This window comes from Venturia canescens, chromosome 2, assembly GCF_019457755.1.
Source record: "Venturia canescens isolate UGA chromosome 2, ASM1945775v1, whole genome shotgun sequence".
Taxonomy (NCBI): domain Eukaryota; kingdom Metazoa; phylum Arthropoda; class Insecta; order Hymenoptera; family Ichneumonidae; genus Venturia; species Venturia canescens.
Window position 1 is genome coordinate 28263837 of NC_057422.1, and position 18699 is coordinate 28282535.

Consider the following 18699-nt stretch of genomic DNA (forward strand, 5'->3'; position numbering starts at 1 on the left):
GAGTTTCCTTTTACGTATAATAGTATTGATTAAATTTCGCGAATTGTTAAAGGCTAGAACTCGCCGAAAGTTATATAGAAACGCTCTATTTATTGTTCAGAACCATTGAAGGAACTGGAGCTCATCTGAGTACAATAGAATGTCTCGGTTAAAGTTTTATCTTATCAACAATAATAACACCGGCACACAAAACAAAACTGGTCAGTGCCTAGAATCGGACCCATCAACCTCTTCGTAATTTAGCCTGCTGAATCTGAATCTAAGATTGGATTGGCTGATCCATACCAGAAACTTTGAGTAAATTCCAAAAAACTGCAAAAATAGAAAAAAATCGCTCTTTCAAGCATGATAAAAGTTGTCCTCGGACTTAATCGGAGATTCATTTTATGCAATTTTATACGCTGAACCTGAATCTAAGACCGGATTGGTCGATACATACCAAAAACTTTGCGTTAATTCCAAAAACCAGCAAAAATGGCAAAAAATCGCTGTTTCAAGCATGATAAAAGTTGTTCTCGACCTTAATCGAGGTTTCATTTCATGCAATTTTATGCGCTGAATCTGAATCTAAGGTCGGATTGGCCGATACATACTAAAAACTTTGCGTTAATTCCAAAAACCAGCCAAAATGACAAAAAATCGCTGTTTTAAGCGTGATAAAAGTTGTCCTCGACCTTAACCGGGGATGCATTTTATGTAATTTTATGCGCTGAATCTGAATCTGAGGTCGGATTGGCCGATACATACTAAAAACTTTGCGTTAATTCCAAAAACCAGCCAAAATGACAAAAAATCGCTGTTTCAAGCGTGATAAAAGTTGTCCTCGACCTTAACCGGGGATGCATTTTATGTAATTAGATGCGCTGAATCTGAATCTAAGGTCGGATTGGCCGATACATACTAAAAACTTTGCATTAATTCCAAAAAACTGCAAAAATAGGAAAAAATCGCTGTTTTAAGCGTGATAATACTTGTCCTCGACCTTAATCGGAGATGCATTTTATGTAATTCAATGCGCTGAATCTGAATCTAAGCTTGGATTGGCTGATACGCCCCAAAAATTTCGAGTAAATTCTAAACAACAGCAAAAACAGTTAACAGAAAAATCTCTGTTAAGAGCATGATAAAAGTTGTCTTTAACCTAACACGGCGGTGTTTTTTTATGTAATTTGACGCGCTGAATTTGTATCTGAGGTTCGATTGGCCCACACACCCCAAAATAGTGAGTAAAATGCAAACATCGCTAAAAATGGGTCAAAGTCGCTAACATGGGTATGGAAAAAGTTTTAGTGATGCAGATCGAGTACGCTGCATTTGTATTTTGATGCGCTGAAACTGAAACTGGTTATCTATTTAACTCGTACTTCTCCAAAATTTTGCTTCCTAGGAAAAAACTGGCTAAAATTGTTCTTTACGAATTTCGAGCAACTCAATCCGAATGCGGTTGCGAGTAGTCCCGAGAATGCATACTTCCGCTCGTGAAAAATAACCAAAAATAGCAAAAAAACGTAATAAAATAGTTTTTTAAATGTTCTAAACATGAATGATTCATCTTGAATCATACACAAAAAAAAAGATCTATATAATCTGTATTCAATAAACTAGAAACTGGGGAAGATAGTATAAAAAAGTTGAATATAAAACTACCGCAGGCATGATTGTTCTTTAGTTTGAATTCTGCGTAATTGATTTTTTTTTCATTTTCTGTAAGTAACAGGAGAAGATAAAAATTATCACCGATCTTAAACCGCGTTCTTCTCTGTTAACGGATTCTTTTCTCTTCGATCGACATATGTAGCGGCTTTCTCTTCTTCTTTCTCTCTTTAGCGTCCAGCAAAAATATGCCATTATATTGATATTCCACCTTCCCTGATACCGATTCTCCATTTCACTGATATGTCTTATAAAATCTTTCTTCTTGTTCTTCACTTAGATCTCCAATGTTTTCAGGAAAATAGTCGAGATGGGAGTGTAGAAAGTGCAGAATGATATTCATAAACCAGCCCACTTTTCTAAAATTTTCGAACAACTCTTCAACTAAATTTTGATAATTGTCACTTTTCGTATTTCCCAGCAAGTTTTGAGAAACGTTTTTGAAACTTTGCCAAGCTGTTTTCTCAGTATCGTTTATTTTTTTTATGAAATTTTCGTCTTCAAACAAACTACGAATTTTTGGTCCGTCAAATATACCCCCCTAATTCCGCATCCCTCATCGCGGGTAACTTTTCTCCCAAATACTGGAAACAATTGCCATCTTTATTCAGAGCTTTTACATACTGCGTTATAAGAACAAGCTTAATGTGAAGTGGTAGTAGTATATCAGCCGGTCTGACTCCAGATTCAGATTCAGCGCATCAAATTACATAAAAGCACCCCCGATTAATGTCGATGACAACTTTTATTATGCTTTTAACAGCAATGTTCCACCATTTTTGCTGTTTTTTGGAATTTACTCAATATTTTTGGAGTGCATCGGCCAATCTAACCGTAGATTCAGATTCAGCGCGTCAAATTACATAAAGAACATCTCCGAGTAAGGTCGAGGACAACTTTTATCATGCTTTTAACAGCGGTTTTCCGCCATTTTTGCGGTTTTTTGGAACTTACTCAAAATTTTGGAGGTATATTGGCCAATCCGGTTCCGGATTCGCATTCAGCGGGCCAAAATATATAGATATTGATGGGTCTGGTTCTAGGTACTAACCACTTTTTTTTGTGTGACGGTGTACTTTTAATAATTCTATAAAGTGCTGAAGGCTAGAACTCTTTGGAAGGGTATACAAAAACACCTCAGTCATCATGAAGAACTATTGAATCAACTGGAACTCGTACGAATGCGACAGTATCTCATGGATGAAGTTTCTTTTAATTAACAACAATAATGTAGTACATTTCACGGAATTAAGAAAGACTAGAATACTTCGAAAAGTTATACCAGAACACACCAGTCACTATTCAAAACCATAAAATGCTGGCATATGTTTCGAAGTTGAAGTATCCTTCTACCGGGAATAATCATTTATTCAATTTTACGAAATGCTAAACTCTAGAACTCTCTGAAATGTTATACAGAAACACTCCAGTCATTCTTCAGAATCATTGAATAAACTGGAACTGGTTAGACTATGACAGCATTTTATAATTGAAGTTTCTTTTTATCAATAATAATACTCGTAATTTTAATAATTCCATAAAGCGCTGGAGGCTAGAACTTTTTGGAAAAATATACAGAAACACTCCAGTCATCATTCAGAACCATTGAGTGAACTGGAACTCGTACGATGATGACAGCATCTCATGATTAAAGTTTCTTTTTATCATCGACGATAATTTTAATAATTCTATAAAGAAGAATTGAATAAACTGGAACACGTACAGGTACGACAGCATCTCATGGTTGAAGTTTCCTCTTATTTATAGTAATATTTTATTTAATTTCACGAAATGCTAAAGGCTGAAACTCTTTGGAAAGTTATACAGTAACACTCCAGTCATGATTTAAACCGTTGAATAAACTGGAACTCGTCAGAGCACGGTAGCATCTCATTGGCAGAATTCAACGAATATTTAATTGCAACGACCAGCTTACTGGGCAATAATACGAGCCCCGGGATAGGTCGTTATGATTAAGCATTTTCAATCGATGCTGTCAACCTTCTTCAATTGGTTTAAAAACTTCAACCCATCCAAAGCTCACAACCAAATCTAAAATCACATACCATTGCCACATGCTTGAAAGAAGAACAAAACCAATTTTTAGCACTACTCATTCTGAATTAGAAACAGTCCTCACTCAGATATTTTCACGTTCTAGTTTCAAAATAATTTCTATCAAAACAAACCTGGCAATTCAAATCAGAAATCGAAAGGAAGTCAAAAAAATCGAGAAAATTTCTATGTTCATTTCCTCTATCTTTACGAATATGAACCGGTTCTCAAAAAAATGTCTGTTTTTTTTAGTAGAAATCTGTACTGTACAAATTACGATAAATTTTTCATGAGATCAAAGATCTCAATTCAATCTGTGGTTCGACCAAAAAAATGATCAGTAACGGCTATCGTTTAAACTGATCGCTCGATGGGGAAAAAAACTAATAAATCACGTAAGTATATATAAGTATGCTGAATTTGTCAGTTTTGAAATCGTGTTTTGTTCAATGTTGTTACGATTTTTCACCAATCAATTTCTAGGCGTTTAATTTTTTTTATCAAGGCTGTAATGGAGGAATTCTCTGTCAAACCGGCTACTTTTTTCGATCACCTCAGATCTACCTCATAACGGGTGTGACGTGACATTTCTGCCCCGCCACTCGTACGGACGTTGTCGACCAGTGGACCGGGTTTACGGCCCTTTTGACGCCCCTCGACTCGTCGGGCGATGTTCGGAGTGAGACTCAGCACCACGTAGCTCTTAAGTTTAGCTTAGAATGCACCTTTATTACCGACCGAGCGATACTTACCTCCTGTGACTACCTTTTACCTCCGAGTACAGGGCGGAGAGAGAATTTTAGTTTGCCTATTTTTGAGTAATCATGACGTTGCGTTTTGACAGTGGAGTTCGATATTGGAACGAGTTGGTGTTGTCGCTGCCACCTGGGCCTAGCAAAGAATACTAGTCGGCTTGCTCTCCGACTGTTCGAGCCGATCTCGCTTGCAAGAACCCTTCCTCCCACACCGTCTACGAGCACCGAAAAACAATCTCAACCTGCGGGCGGTTGAAAGAACACGCTGGCATTGGCCATTTTATGAACGCCGCCCGTGTATTTCCCGCCGTAGCAACCCCGAGCAAAACGAAATCATTTTCGTTTTGTGACTTAAGAAGTTTTGTTTACATTTTTTGTGGTATAATGCGAAAACGGGCGATCATCAATGAAATTGTCCAAATTTTTTTTCTCCGAGTGAGAATTACTACGGCTTGATATCAAATCTTTTTTCTGTGCCAGTTCTAAATGATAAAAAATATTCTTAAATAAGATTTTCTAAAGTTAACCAATGTTTCTATTGTGATATTTAAAAATGATGTCTCCAATGATTTTCTTTAAGTTTTGTACAATTTATAATAGTTTGATATTCTTCGAATGTTTGAAGTGATACCCTCAATTTTGCAACCATTTCGAACGTGTCCATAATTTTGTGGGATTAAAATCATATTTCGTAAGGTTTTTCAATATTTTGTATCATTGTGGAATTTTCCCCCGTCATTTATAAATTTTATTTCCAATAGTTTTGATGAAATCATTGTGAATAAAGAAAATATGAATATTTTTCAATGAACCGAATTTTTTGATTGATTTTCCTTAAAATTTGACAGAAGGAGAAAGAAAAAAATATATACAATGTTCACCAAGTCCACCAGAATTCGCAATTTTCACATATGTTTATTGAATTCTAATGCTAGCAATTTTCATTTCATTAAAAAACGTGCTTCCAAAAACTTTTTAAAGCAATCTTTTCCATTCGTATTATCATACGCAGAAATAGAAAGTTGACGGACCCACGTCGATGCACAAAATTTTTAAACTCTGCATGTAGCCACCAAGGTTCAACCGGACAAAAGATAAACTATGAAGTGCGTCAAGACCAATAGAATTGCTTAATTATTAATATGTCCATTGCATTTTGAAAACATAACTCCTTATGTCATTCATAAACAGGCGATCGCTGAATTTTTGTAACATTCATCATAATTTTTTATTATTGATTATTATTTATAATCCATATCCAAATCCTATAATTCATGTATAATTTGAATTATTTTTAGATATCCATATTCCATAATCAAAAAAAGGAAGTACTAATATCTGGCATGCATGTCAATACACAGAATTTTTCAAGTTTGCAAGTATCCGCTGCGATTTATTCATCTAAATTTTGATACAGACAGAAAAAATTACCACCGATTCATAAAATTTTTTATACCAAAACTAAAAGGAAAAAAGACAGCGCACTTGAAAGTGAACAGAACTCATAATTGTTTCATGTATCTTTGTTCATTAGGGTGTGCGGAAAAAAACGATATTTTTTTTTACTTTGCATCCAACCGAAAAAAGTGATTCAAGGTGAAAAAAAAATAATCCCAGAAGGAGAGCTCACCAAAAAATTTTTTCGAATGGCGCTTCGCGTTTCAAGATTTTCCATAAGAATAACCCACGAAATGATTGAGACCTCCGATCATTGTGTCATAACTCTTCAGGAAAAAATCGCACAAAAACGACAATGATATGATTTTATAGAAAATCGATTCCCCTACAAAAAAAGTCCCTATGAACATTCAGCTTGGAGTAACCATTCTCGTGCTATCACCCTTCGAAGTTGGATCGATAGAAAAAAAATATTCATAAAACTGTCGAAATCAAATTTTTCGTTTCACAAACAAACTTCTAGGAACTTTTTCGTAGAAATTACTTGCTCTTTTAGAAAACCCAAACAAACCCAAACAAACCCAAACATACATAACAATCCGTCTACGTACGTCATTAGCCATTGCCTGTGTTTCGTACATCAAAAAAGATAAAGCTCTAAATAAGCCGGCTCCGTCTCCTTCAATGGAAACAACAGTTTGGGGAATATTTTCTCCGTCGATATACAAACTTTCTTCAACCATTGTTTTGTGAGAGTCGTTGTAAATGAACATAAGTTTTTTCTCTGTTACTTGTTGTTAAATATAGTGAATTCAATTACATCAGTCTAAAGTCGTGTAACGAATTCAATAGGATTATTCGTCTCTTTTGTTTACGTACACGTCCTGGCTTTGTATTGACACGTTTTGAAACGTTTATAGTTATAAAATAGTAATAATTAAGAAATACACCTGTATCGTTTCCGTGATCAGAGTAAATAAATTTGTCGATGTCTAATTATTCCGAATTCAGTGATTTTCGTATGAAGTCGTGTAGTAAATTCCAGAGGGTTATTCGTCTCTTTTATTTCAGTACACGTCCTTGCTATGTCTTTACTCTTTTCGATAAATCTAGAGTCGCGGCAGCGACTCTGAGACAAGTACATTTATAAGATATGACGAGTTGCTGCCAGAGACTCTTTACCGGAGCGATAGCGTTTCCAATTGTTTTCGAAAATTTTCAAAATTTGTTTCTTCAATAATTAATTAACTATATCATTTCGGAGAATATTATACGTTGACATATTTTTTATTATTTTTTTTCTTTCGATTGGGACCTCATCGAACTCTGTAGCTTGACGCGTTGAAGAGATATTAATTATTTATTTTTTAATTGCATCAAAAAATGGGTCGGATTTTCGCACACATTTTTGATGTTTATTTGTTTTATATCTAGTGACAACTCTGGTGCCATAATACATTTTATATACCGATATATTTTTTTCTGGTGCCATAATACCAATATATACCTATATATTTTCGTGTCGTATGACGTATGGTGTGTTGTTTATGCTGATAGATGATGAGGTTATAAAGATCGCGATTTGACAGTTCACCTATATCCCGGTCGGTAGTACAAGTATATACCAATATATTTCCGTTATGATATGACGTATGGTGTGTTATTTCAATGCTAACTAAATGAGGTTATAAAGATCGCGAATGTTACAATTCACCGAAACTGTTCCAATTTTTTCCGGTTCTGTAGAAAATAAATAAAAGCAGTACAATGTTTTAGTGAAAGTGGTGAGAAAAAAGTGAAGAAGAAAGAGATAAAGACCGAGGAATCGAAGAGTGTTGTGTAACGGAAAAAAAAACCGAAAATTGTCAACAACGTTCGGATTGATGGTAAAAATATTTAGAAAGGTTAGATTTTTTCTATATATATCTTGAGATGTAGTCCGGATTCTGAAACATTAGAAATAAAAATCCATGCCTTCGCTCTTTCTCATCAGCTCTCTCTCTGATTGTATCATCAGACTTGTCGATGTTTGTTATTGCAGAATATCTAAAGACGCGGCATCGTCTTGTAATAAAATAACCCAAAACAGGAATGACGAAAAAGAGCCAGGGACTACAAAAATATAGAAAGGCAGTATAATCGCATTGTCTGTAAACGTATAACAGACTATTCGAAAGTGCTTGATTACAAAATTTCTATTGGCAAATCGAAACTGAGGCAATCAGTATTTTTTTGCATTGGTGAAAATTTTTTCATCAAAAGGACTAAATTGATAATCACGGAGAGTTTTCACTTCAATTCCAACAAAGTAAAATTTAAGTTCGAAATAAAATATGTCCGCGTGTGTGTATATGTGTGTATTAGGGTGGTAAAATAGCTAGAAAATTTTTGAAAAAAATCACACGTATTCTTTAGAAGATTCTCAATACTTTTTGTTCTGGAACATTTCTTTGTTATGTCAAGACTTTCGAGAAAAAAAATCATACAGATTTTCATCATGCTGTTTTGCAAAAGCCGCCATTATGCAAAAACTGAGTTTGAAAAAAGTGTTTATAACCAGTGTTCTGGACTCGTCAGACCTTAAGAACACCTTTGCTGGCGATAATATGGTTATTTGAGAGCAGCAACAGTGAGGGAAATCGCTTTGAAAAAAAAAATGTTAGAAAATCTTGACTTTTCAATTAAAAACGAATAAATAATGAAGATTTTTATTCAATTTTACAAAATAAATGCAAGATTCTGAAAGAGCACTCTCAAAAACCCCCTATATCAGATTTTGTTCTTTAGTTAAAACTGCGTACTTGAAATTGTGTGTCCAAAATTGTCGTTTTGCGCATTAATGGGTTCTTATAGTGATGCTATATAACATTTTAAGGGTAGGAGTTTTGAAAATTTTTTTCGTGTAGCAACATGCTTGTAAAACAATTTATGGAAATTTCAAGATTTTCCAAATGTATTGAGGCCCACAGTATAATCGTGACCACAAACGCAGAAAAATTCCATGTATTATGAACAGAAAACTTCAACCCTCATGGTCGAGGGTTGAGCATTGTTCTACAAATCTGACAAAATTACAGCATTACTTTTTATGTATTTCGAACCAATTTAGGGGGCGAAAAGGGTAAAATAAATTTGATCCCAAATAACTACCACCCTAGTGGGTATTAAAATACCTAAAACAACTTGCATGCATAATAAAACGATTTTTATTTTCAAAAAAACTGATTCGGCTTGAGGAGGTCACCCCCCATGGCAGCCGCATTTTTTGGGGTTTCCTCGATTTTTTGCGACGAGAAAAAAACACAGACTTAAAATTTAAAGAGTTTATTCATTGGTATTTCAACTTTATGATATAATTTTTTAACTCTGATGTCTCGAGTTAATTCCGTGTAAAATTAATCCACAGGATCCCATATGCTTCTCCATGGTGTCCACGATTCCCGGGGGTTCCGTTTATCTGCGATCAAAAAACCGAGGAGCGTTTTGATTTGTAAAGCAGTGGGCTATTGCCTGAACTAAAATCATACAGAAATATCGAAATTGAAGGATTATTGAGCTATGCAACATTTTGAAAAATTGAAATAAGGTTTTTCTAAACGGAAAAATCCTTCAATGTTTAATATTTCTGTATAATTTTAATTCAGGTGATAACCACTGCTTTACTAATCCAAACGCTCCTTGGTTTTTTGATCTCAAATAAACCGATCCCCTGGAATCGTGGAGACTATGAAGAAACATATAGGTTCCTGTGGAGTAGCTTTACACCGAATCTACCAGAGATATCAGAGTTAAAAAATTCTACCATCGAGTTGAAATACCATTGAATAAACCCTTTAAATTTCAAAAGTCTATGTTTTTTTTCTTTGCCGCAAGAAAATTGCGAAAAAACCCTACAAAATTCGGCCGCCATACGGGGTGACCCCCTATGTTGGATTTAATTATTCCAATCGATCAATATCGCGTTATCTTGAAAAAAGATTCGAGTGCCTTAGTCATTGAAATCCTGTCGTTATTTAACGACATCGAAATTTATTATTCGTTGTAATTTTTTGAGTTTTTAAATAAATTAGCCGTAATTTGATTAAAAAATTTTTGTTTCTTTTATTTTGATATCTCTTTCAATGAGACAGGGAATAATTTTAATTAAAAAATTTTTCAATAAATGTCTTTTCGCAAGTACATTCTGATGGGTGATAATATGATCATTACATCTGAACGGTAGTCTCAGTGAATAAACCCTACATATGTTACTCATACATGTAGTGTGCATTTCTTGGTACGAACAAAAAATGAATTAATAATAACAGAATGTCATCTATATTGTGCCCTAATATGAAGAATTTGATTTTCCAATATCCTGTAAAATTTTTTCAAGTTCACAGTGCACAAAAAGTAGTCAAATCAAACCATAAGTAACAGCACGAGTGCTGTTAAAAAATTGGAGACAAGTACATTTATGTTTGATGTCACCTGGACAGTAGTCTCAGTGAAACCCTATGAGACACTCATGTAGTTCAAAACACAAATGCACGATGATTTATAAGAAGAAGTTGTTCGCTCTGTTCTCTCGAAACTTACTTTAAATGAGCAATTCATTACTAAAGGATATAAAAAAAAACCATTTTAAACGCAATGAATAAAAAAATGAATCTGTTAAATCATGGTAATGCGTGAAAAACGTTTGGTTCAAAGGAACAAAACGTGGTCAAATAAATGCAAAAGTGACGAGTACATCGGATGACGAGTGAAAAAAATTCAAAACATAATGGTATGTAAAAAAAATTACGAAACCAATTGTAAATAATTTCAACAAAACAATTAAGAAAAGCTTTTACAAATCATGAAAAAATATTATATTAAAAAAAAAAACAAATCTGTAATTATACTGTAAAGGGAAAAAAAAATTTAAATAGGACGTGAGAAATTCAATCTTACGGAAAGCACCCGGAACTTGAGAAAGTTCAAGTGAATCAAAAAAGTTACCATCTGAGTTATGTGCAGCACTACAATTTATGGCATCAATCGGAGGATAAGTATTTTATTAGTATTGTAACGAAACGCTCTTGCCGACCTGGCCTGAACGCCGCCACGCGTCGGTTCGAGCAACCTTAATAATAAGGAGCAGGTATGAAGGAAACGCGGACACCGTTAATTTTGTGAAAATAATAAAATAATCGATTTTATTCAATTTTGATCGATATTTAACAAAAATAAAGAAGATTTAGCACTTTGGCTCGCGGAAAATAAAATTTGTATTTTGATTTTAATATTGTCTTGCTTTGTTTAATCGGATCTGGCGAGAAAAAGACCCGAAAGACCCGAAAACGTTGCAAATTCTCTGTCTGAGATAATTTTTAATTTCTCAATTTTCGGAATTTAATTGTACAAAATTAACAAAGAAACAAAAAAAAATTTGTTTTTATTCTAATTAACGCTTTTGTCTTGTATTTTCGACACGCCTTAACCCTAAAAATTCGCTATAAATGCAAAGTTTAATTTTCCCGATGTCCTGTTACGCTTGTTTTCTCTAAAAAAGAAATATAAATGAATCCAAGAGGATCTCTTCGCTTTTACAATTTTGAATTTCTTTTTACTCGATATAAACTCAATTTTCAACTATCGTTTCTTGGATTATTTTCTAAATGGGTCTAGATCTCCCTACCAGGACCACCTCGGACAATGTTTTTCAAACGTGAATTTAATTTTTGATAATAAGATGAATTTTTAATTCTCCTCAACAATACGAAAGAAATAAAACGTTAAAAGGTAGGATGCAAACCACGGGCTATGGGATAGAAACGTCACCGAATCCCTCCGAGAGTCCGTGCATTTACAGGGTAGAGGTAACCCTCCGTCCACGTGTTATGGGATCGAGACGTCACCGAGTCGATCCGAGAACTCCGTGCAACGGAAAGCCGGAAATTTTTTAGAGGTTAGGTGTGGACCCTGGATTATGGGATCGAGACGTCGCCGAGTCGCTCCGAGAATCCAGGCATCCAAGGAAATAGGCAATTCACCGTCCACGGGCTATGGGATCGAGACGTCACCGAGTCGATCCGAGAGTCCGCGCTACGGGAACCCCAAAAATTTTGAGGATAGGTGTAGTATTGCTGAGGCTGATGTACTTAGAGAGGTCCGAGTTGATTCTTTAGCCAGGGAGAACTGTCTCCCGAATGAGTCGCGCAGCGCTTCTTATACCCGTGTCCCCACCATAAAATTCTCGAGCGCCGAGAATCTCCGTTTTCGCTTGGTTCTGCGCACCTTTCTATTACGCCTACTCTGATTGGCCCGTTGCCATGATTCACGCTCGCCCGTTGGTCGAGCGGGCTAACATACGATGCGCGGACTACCGCTTTTTATGATTTACAGCTTATTCCGATGTTAAACAATAAAAACTTCAATTTGATCAATTATTACTCAATTTCTTCTTTAATTTGGCATTGTTATTTGTTTTAATATGATTCGTAAAATTATAATCGCTAAAAGTCACGTACGCGTCCTATAGCCCATCAACGCTCTGCCCGCGCATGCGTCGTAGTCGCTTTTTACATTTTTCATTGTGATCAGTTTTTATGTTATTAATTTGACTTGTGATCATTTTTCTTCAATTCGTGTTATTTTTCTGAAAATTTTGATCGTAATTACGTGCTCGGGCGACTTAAAATAATAAAAATCAAAAAGAATTAATCTCGATAAAATATAGCGCGGCGAAGTTCAGAGCGGCGCCGGTAGCCCCGCTCGGGCTCATGCCTACCGGCCTAAGATGGCCGCCACCTGTCAACAACGACGAGCGTGGTCGCCGCGATGTTTTGTCCGCGATCTAAAGATCGCGGAGTTTCGTTCGTTTCGACGGGCTCGGGCCGTCGCGCGTGTGTTTCGCTACAAATGCCCCCCAGAACAAAAAAATCTAAGAACTAGAGATTTTTGTTCTCCAATCTTAGTTTAATAAGATAACAATTTAAAATGCTTAAAAATTTGAACATTCGGAAATCGGAAATGGAGTTTTTGAAAGGGAAAGATGACGCGTTGATCCTGGGGATGGATGGATTTGATGATCTTGATATTCTCGATGTTCTCGATGTTTTCGATGTTCTCGACGTTTTTCACTAATTTGGGGGATCGCCGAGGACACGTTCTCGTCGATAGGCATACCAGTTACCAGCTGCTTTTTCTTCCTCTATCAGGTCCTGCATCTCCTCTGGAGAGATCATCCCGATGTCATCGTTTAAACAACACTCGTATGTCCCTTCTCTTGCAAACTCTTCAAGAACGAGTCGATCTCCCAAGTTATCGTTGTGAGGCAGTGTGAATAACCGAACCTCATGTGCCTCCTTGGTAGGGTGTTCAGAAACAATCTTGATCTTGACTCTTTTTTCTTCCAAGGCCCGTTGGTAGTAGAGGCACACAGTTTCCTCCCATCGTTCTCCCAAAAATGGTTTAATTCCCGATAGGTAACCTCTCGATGAAAAAGGTGGAGCCACAAGGAACGCATGCGGAAGGGCACTCAAATCAAAAACTGGATACATAAGCGTTGTCCCTCGATCGATGAATCTCAATGTGGCTTCACTGTCCTCGTATCCCATCAATTCCACGCGATGGGCTACACTGCCGATTTCCAAAGCGTAGTGATTTCCAATCTGATAACCTGGCCTTTGCATATGCCCCATTCGGTTGACGTGCGCCCCAAGCTCGTATTCAAAGTCGCACAGCTCCCAATATTTCGTTTTGGTTGTAAATGTGAAGTTCGTTGGATTTTTGAAATCCAAGATGATGCACTCCATGGTCCCTTTCCACGTACCAGGCCACGGAGAAGGCGTTGGTACTCCAGGAATGTTGTGGATCCTCATTTTGGAAGATATTTCGATGTTGCTCAGGATGAACTAGCTGATTTCTCAATGTTGAAACTTTCTTGTTGCCGATGTCGTTGTTGACGATCAGGTAGACTTGCCGATGTTGCTAGTAGCTGGACCGGAGCTGGAATGACGCTCCGGAGCCCGCTGCTCCGACTCTTATACCCAACTTCAATCCCCACTCTTTTCACACTCCCCACCACTTCACTTCTACAGTCCTTCATTCGTCCATATTACCCCCACTTCACTTCTACAGTCCTTTATTCGTCCACATTACCCCCTCTTCACTTTTACAGTCTCTTATTCGTCCATATTACCCCCACTTCCATTTCTCTTCCCTTATTTCCCTTTCCGATTCGTTTTTCCTTATTTTTCAGTGTTACAGGTAAGTACTTAATTTCTAACATTTCTAATTTTTACAATTATTTCTAATCTTTTTCTTTTCTTTTCAATACATCGGATCTAGACGAGTAAGTATTCGCATTTATTGCCAAATTCAAAAATTTTTCTCTTTTTTCTTTTGCAGGCTAGCGCGTTCCAGGACATCGGTTTCTCATCAGGTAAGTAAGGTGATTTATTCTATTTTCTAATTAAACTTTTCTTAATTATATTTTCTATTTTTCAGGTTCAGCATTCTCAGGACATCGCTTCTCTACGGTAAGTAATTTTCGCGTTTTCTAATTTAAATTTTAATGCTGTTTTTTACTTTTGTTCTTCTTTTTCAGGCACAGACTTTCCCAATCATCGTAGGAGTAAGGTAAGTAAATTTTCATGTTTTTCAGGTGCAGAGTTTCCCAAGGACAACGATAGGATGTTTGTTTTCAGGTTTTCAAAGAAAAAACAAGAGACTCGGTTGAAAAATGTTGCAAAATGACGTCTTTTATTGCGTTTCGACCGATTTAAGACGTTTTAACATAATAAAGTAATAAAAAATAACAAAATTTAACGAAAATAAGGATATTTGAGATCCGTCGTGATAAAGAAGTTTTGAGGTTATAAATAAATAAATTTAAAAAAAATGTACGCAGATGGCGTTAAAACAGCTAGTTTTATGACTCGATTATCCCCGTTTCCAACTCCCTCCTTATTTGTCGGCGTTTCTGGGGCATCTCCTGTTGTGAGAAGTTCATTTCTTTCCTCTCTATGACATGCTTAGCGTAGAGGCAAACAAACACTCCACAATCGTATCCGTTCGTTTGTCGAGGGATATTCATCTTCGTCACCAAACTCCACTCCTCAATTTGGATTGGACCCTCTCCCTTGTTCTTTGCCTCTTCAACCAAATAGTTCTGGAGAGTGATCAAATATTTCGGGTTTTCTCGCCCAAAACTATCGTAATAGACGATATTTCTCGCCAAAAAGTCGATGACCGCCAGACACCAATGGTTGCCCAAGTTGATCGGGACAATCATTTTCTCGAACTTAAAGATGTTGACCTTTCTAGTCCATCTTTTGACTGCTTCGTATCCGTTTACGTGGAGTCGGGGGAAGAAAAACGAGCTCATCGCATATGTTTTTTCGTCACTGATTAACTCGAGGTAATTGTTTATTACCTCGTCGTTCAACCAATTTGTCCCATTTAGGGTTTCAAGGTCCTGTTGTTTTATCTCTCTTTTTATTTTCTTTGTTTTTGTTTGTCCGTCATCGTTGTCGCTTTTTCTCTTCTTTTCATTGTTAACGTCATTGTTAGTGTTGTTTCCTTTGTCCTCCTTTATTATCTCCTTTATTTGTCTTTCCTCCTTGTCGTTAGTCCTCTTTCTTTCGTGCTTGCTGTTACCAATGTTATTGTTGTCATTTTTGTTTTCTATGTTCTCCTTGTCTTTTCTTTCCGCTTCTTCCTTTATCCTCTTTGTTTGTTTCTTTTCCCTGTCATCATTGGTCCCTTTCTTCTTGTTTTCATTCTTCTCGGTGTTGTCATCCCACCTAAACTCTCCTGCTCCCCATGTTTTCCACTCTTCCGCCTTTTCCTCGAACTCCCTTATAGGGGAAAGCATGACCGGCACCTTAACTGCCTCCCTTACCTCAATCAGGTTCCATTGGCGCTTAATAAAGCGAAGGAGCAGGTCGCGATTTGACCTTCGTGACTCCTCGATCTCTGTCACATGGAGCATCCACTCCGTCTGCATCCCCTTCTCCTTTGTTGAAGATGCGGTTTGCGTCTTCACATCTCTCGTCCTCTTTTTCATCGACGATATCGGGTGAAACACCGCGATGATCGAAATGTCATCCTCATCCTTCCTTCCCTTTATCTCCTGCACTATCTCCACCTCCTTATCTTCATTCACCCACTTCCCCTTTTCTCCGTCGGTCTGCTGGCTGAAATGCTTGCGCACCACTTCATCCGTCTGCGTACTTGCGTCCATCTTCATGCCTATACCCGTCCAGAAATTTTCTCCCGCTCATTTCTATCTTTGTTTGTTCCTTCTATTTTCTACTTACTTTTTGGTCATTCCTCATGCTTAGTACACCTAAATCTGTAATTTTTACCTGTATTTACGCCTAAAAAATTCCTAAGTCCCTCTGAATTCTCGTACTTTCGATTTTCTGCTGCTAGAAACCACGTCCGTCTCGTTCGAGTGTCCGTTGTCGAGTGACGACTTGACATGGCGGCCGGACCTCGCTAACGCTCGTGAGTTCGGCTGCTAACAGCGCCACTCGCCGATCGTGGATACTTCGGGAACTAATGCCTAAAACTTCGTTTTCATGAACTTCCGGTCGTGCCGAAAGCATGACGCAATCGCAAACTTCTTATATTGTTTTTCGGTTGTTTAAATGGAATTTATTGTTAACTAACTTGAACAGTCGAGTAATTATGACTCTCTAATGCAATATTTACCCTTTTTCGTAATGTCTTTGAAATTTATAATAGAAATGAGTTTTGTCATTGTTTATTGCTATTGTTGCTAACAAAATGCTTCAATATTGTTTGTCTTTCTTTTCTTTTCATTATTATTAAATTTTTTCGGGTTTTTGTGCGTTTTTCTGATTTTTAAATAGTCCCGTAGAAGAAATACGGATGGAGAATGCGTAACGGTTTTGTATAACGCTTGACGTGAAGTTTTGAAATTTTTATTGTAATTTGGCAATTTTTTGCATTGGAATCGTTTGGAAACAATATGAAAAGATTTGTTATATAGTTAATTAAAATACATCCCGGTAATTTTACTCGGAATCAGCCAATTTCATCAATTTTTGTATTTCTTGAGATTCGCGGCATGGTACATCCCTCTTTCTACTTCGGTCTCCGGATTTTCAAGAATAAATGTTGCAGCAGCTATCTGTTTTTTAATTCTGTATGGTCCCTCGTAAATTGAAAAGAATTTCGCCATTTTTTTATTAACTGGATCGCTTACATTACACGCTTTTGCCAGAACTAGGTCGCCCTCATTGAAATTAATTAATTTATGCTTCTGATCAAATTTTTGAGCTCTTTCCCTGCCTTTTCTCACTATTCTATCCCTGGCCAGCATTAATTTAGCTTCAATCCCTTCTTCCTCATTGAATTGTTCGTCTTTTTCTACCTGAATCCAGTTTTTCCAAATTCTCTGTGGTTTTATGTTTCTCTGAATCTCGACTGGCGTCATTTCTGTTATTTCGTGATGAGTCTCATTCATACAATCCTCTATTACTCGAACCCACTTTAACCAATCAGTATGCTTGTCAGTCAAAAACGTTCGGAAAAATCTACCGATCTCTCTATTTACCCTTTCGACTATGTTCCCTTGAGGATGACGAATAGACGAGAAAACTGGCTGAATTCCTTCACTGGCTAATTTCCCTAACCATAATCGTGAAGTGAATTGCGTGCCGTGATCAAATTGCAATTTTTTTGGTTTGCCGAACTCCGGAATGTAATGGTTAAAAATTTTATTGATTGTTGCCGGCGCCGTCGCCGCTTTGAGAGGGTACAAAACTACAAATTTAGAGAAAGCATCTATTGTTACGAGAATGTGTTTCATTCCACCTTTCGTAACTGGTAAGGGACCGAAAAAATCGATCGACACAATATCTCCCGGTCCCTCCGGAATGATATTTTGCTGTGCCGCATAAGAATGCTGGTTAGGAACTTTATTTCTTTGACAAGAATCGCACGAACCAAGAATTTGTCTAATTACGCGGTATAATCTCGGGTAAGTGAAATCTTCTTTTATTATTTTCCAAGCTTTTTTCGCGCCTACATGACCGTACATTTTGTGTGTTTCAGATACGAGAAGATGGAGGATCTCTCGTGGCAAAACAATTCTCCAGGAATCGGGATTTATTTTTTTCAATAAAATGTTATTTTGAATTCGATATTTATCGTCTTGTTCATTTTGTATCCTCTCCCTAATTTCCCTGATCTTATCTTCTCTTTCTTGCCAAAGTCCTACCTGCCGAATCATCTGTTCTAATTCCTGCGACGGTTTGATTGCTAACATTGTGCTAATCACCAATTCTTTTCCTTTCCGCCCCCCAGCATCTGGTGGATTTAATCGACTCAAAACATCCGCTACTACATTTCGATTTCCCGGACAAAACTCGAATTCTATATCGTAATCTTGGATGGCAAGAATCCATCTTGTTAATCTCTCATTTAACAGTTGACAATTTTTTAGGAAAGTAATGGCTCGATGGTCAGTAATGACGTTAATTTTTGCTCCGAGCAAATAAGTTCTGAATTTTTTTAAAGACCAAACAATCGCGAGCAATTCTTTCTCTGTGGTTGTGTAGGCTAATTCGGGACCCTTGAGCGTACGGCTCGCAAACATTATTACCCTTAAATCATTATTTTCGTCTTTTTGAGCCAGGGTGCCCCCCAAAGCATAGCTACTCGCATCAGTTTGTAAAATAAATTCCTTTTCTGGATCAGGATGCGTTAGAAGAACGTTATCGACAAATAAATCTTTAATCTTCTGAAAAGCGATTTTTTCATCCTCCCCCCATCGCCATTTTGTTTCTTTTTTAAGCAATTTCAAGAGAGGAATGGTTTCCTCGGCGTGTTTTTTCGT

At 36.8% G+C, this 18699-nt stretch overlaps 1 protein-coding gene across 1 annotated transcript; it reads right to left on the reverse strand.

Annotated features, from left to right (window-relative positions):
* Window positions 1–14760: 14760 nt before the first annotated feature.
* Window positions 14761–16326, reverse strand: LOC122407178 (putative ubiquitin-like-specific protease 1B). Its single transcript, XM_043413208.1, has 2 exons — window positions 16199–16326; window positions 14761–16082 (listed from the first exon to the last, which is right to left on the reverse strand). The coding sequence occupies exons 1-2, from the start codon at window positions 16314–16316 to the stop codon at window positions 14761–14763; spliced, it is 1440 nt and encodes a 479-aa protein (XP_043269143.1). The 5' UTR covers window positions 16317–16326.
* Between the last annotated feature and the right edge of the window lie 2373 nt (window positions 16327–18699).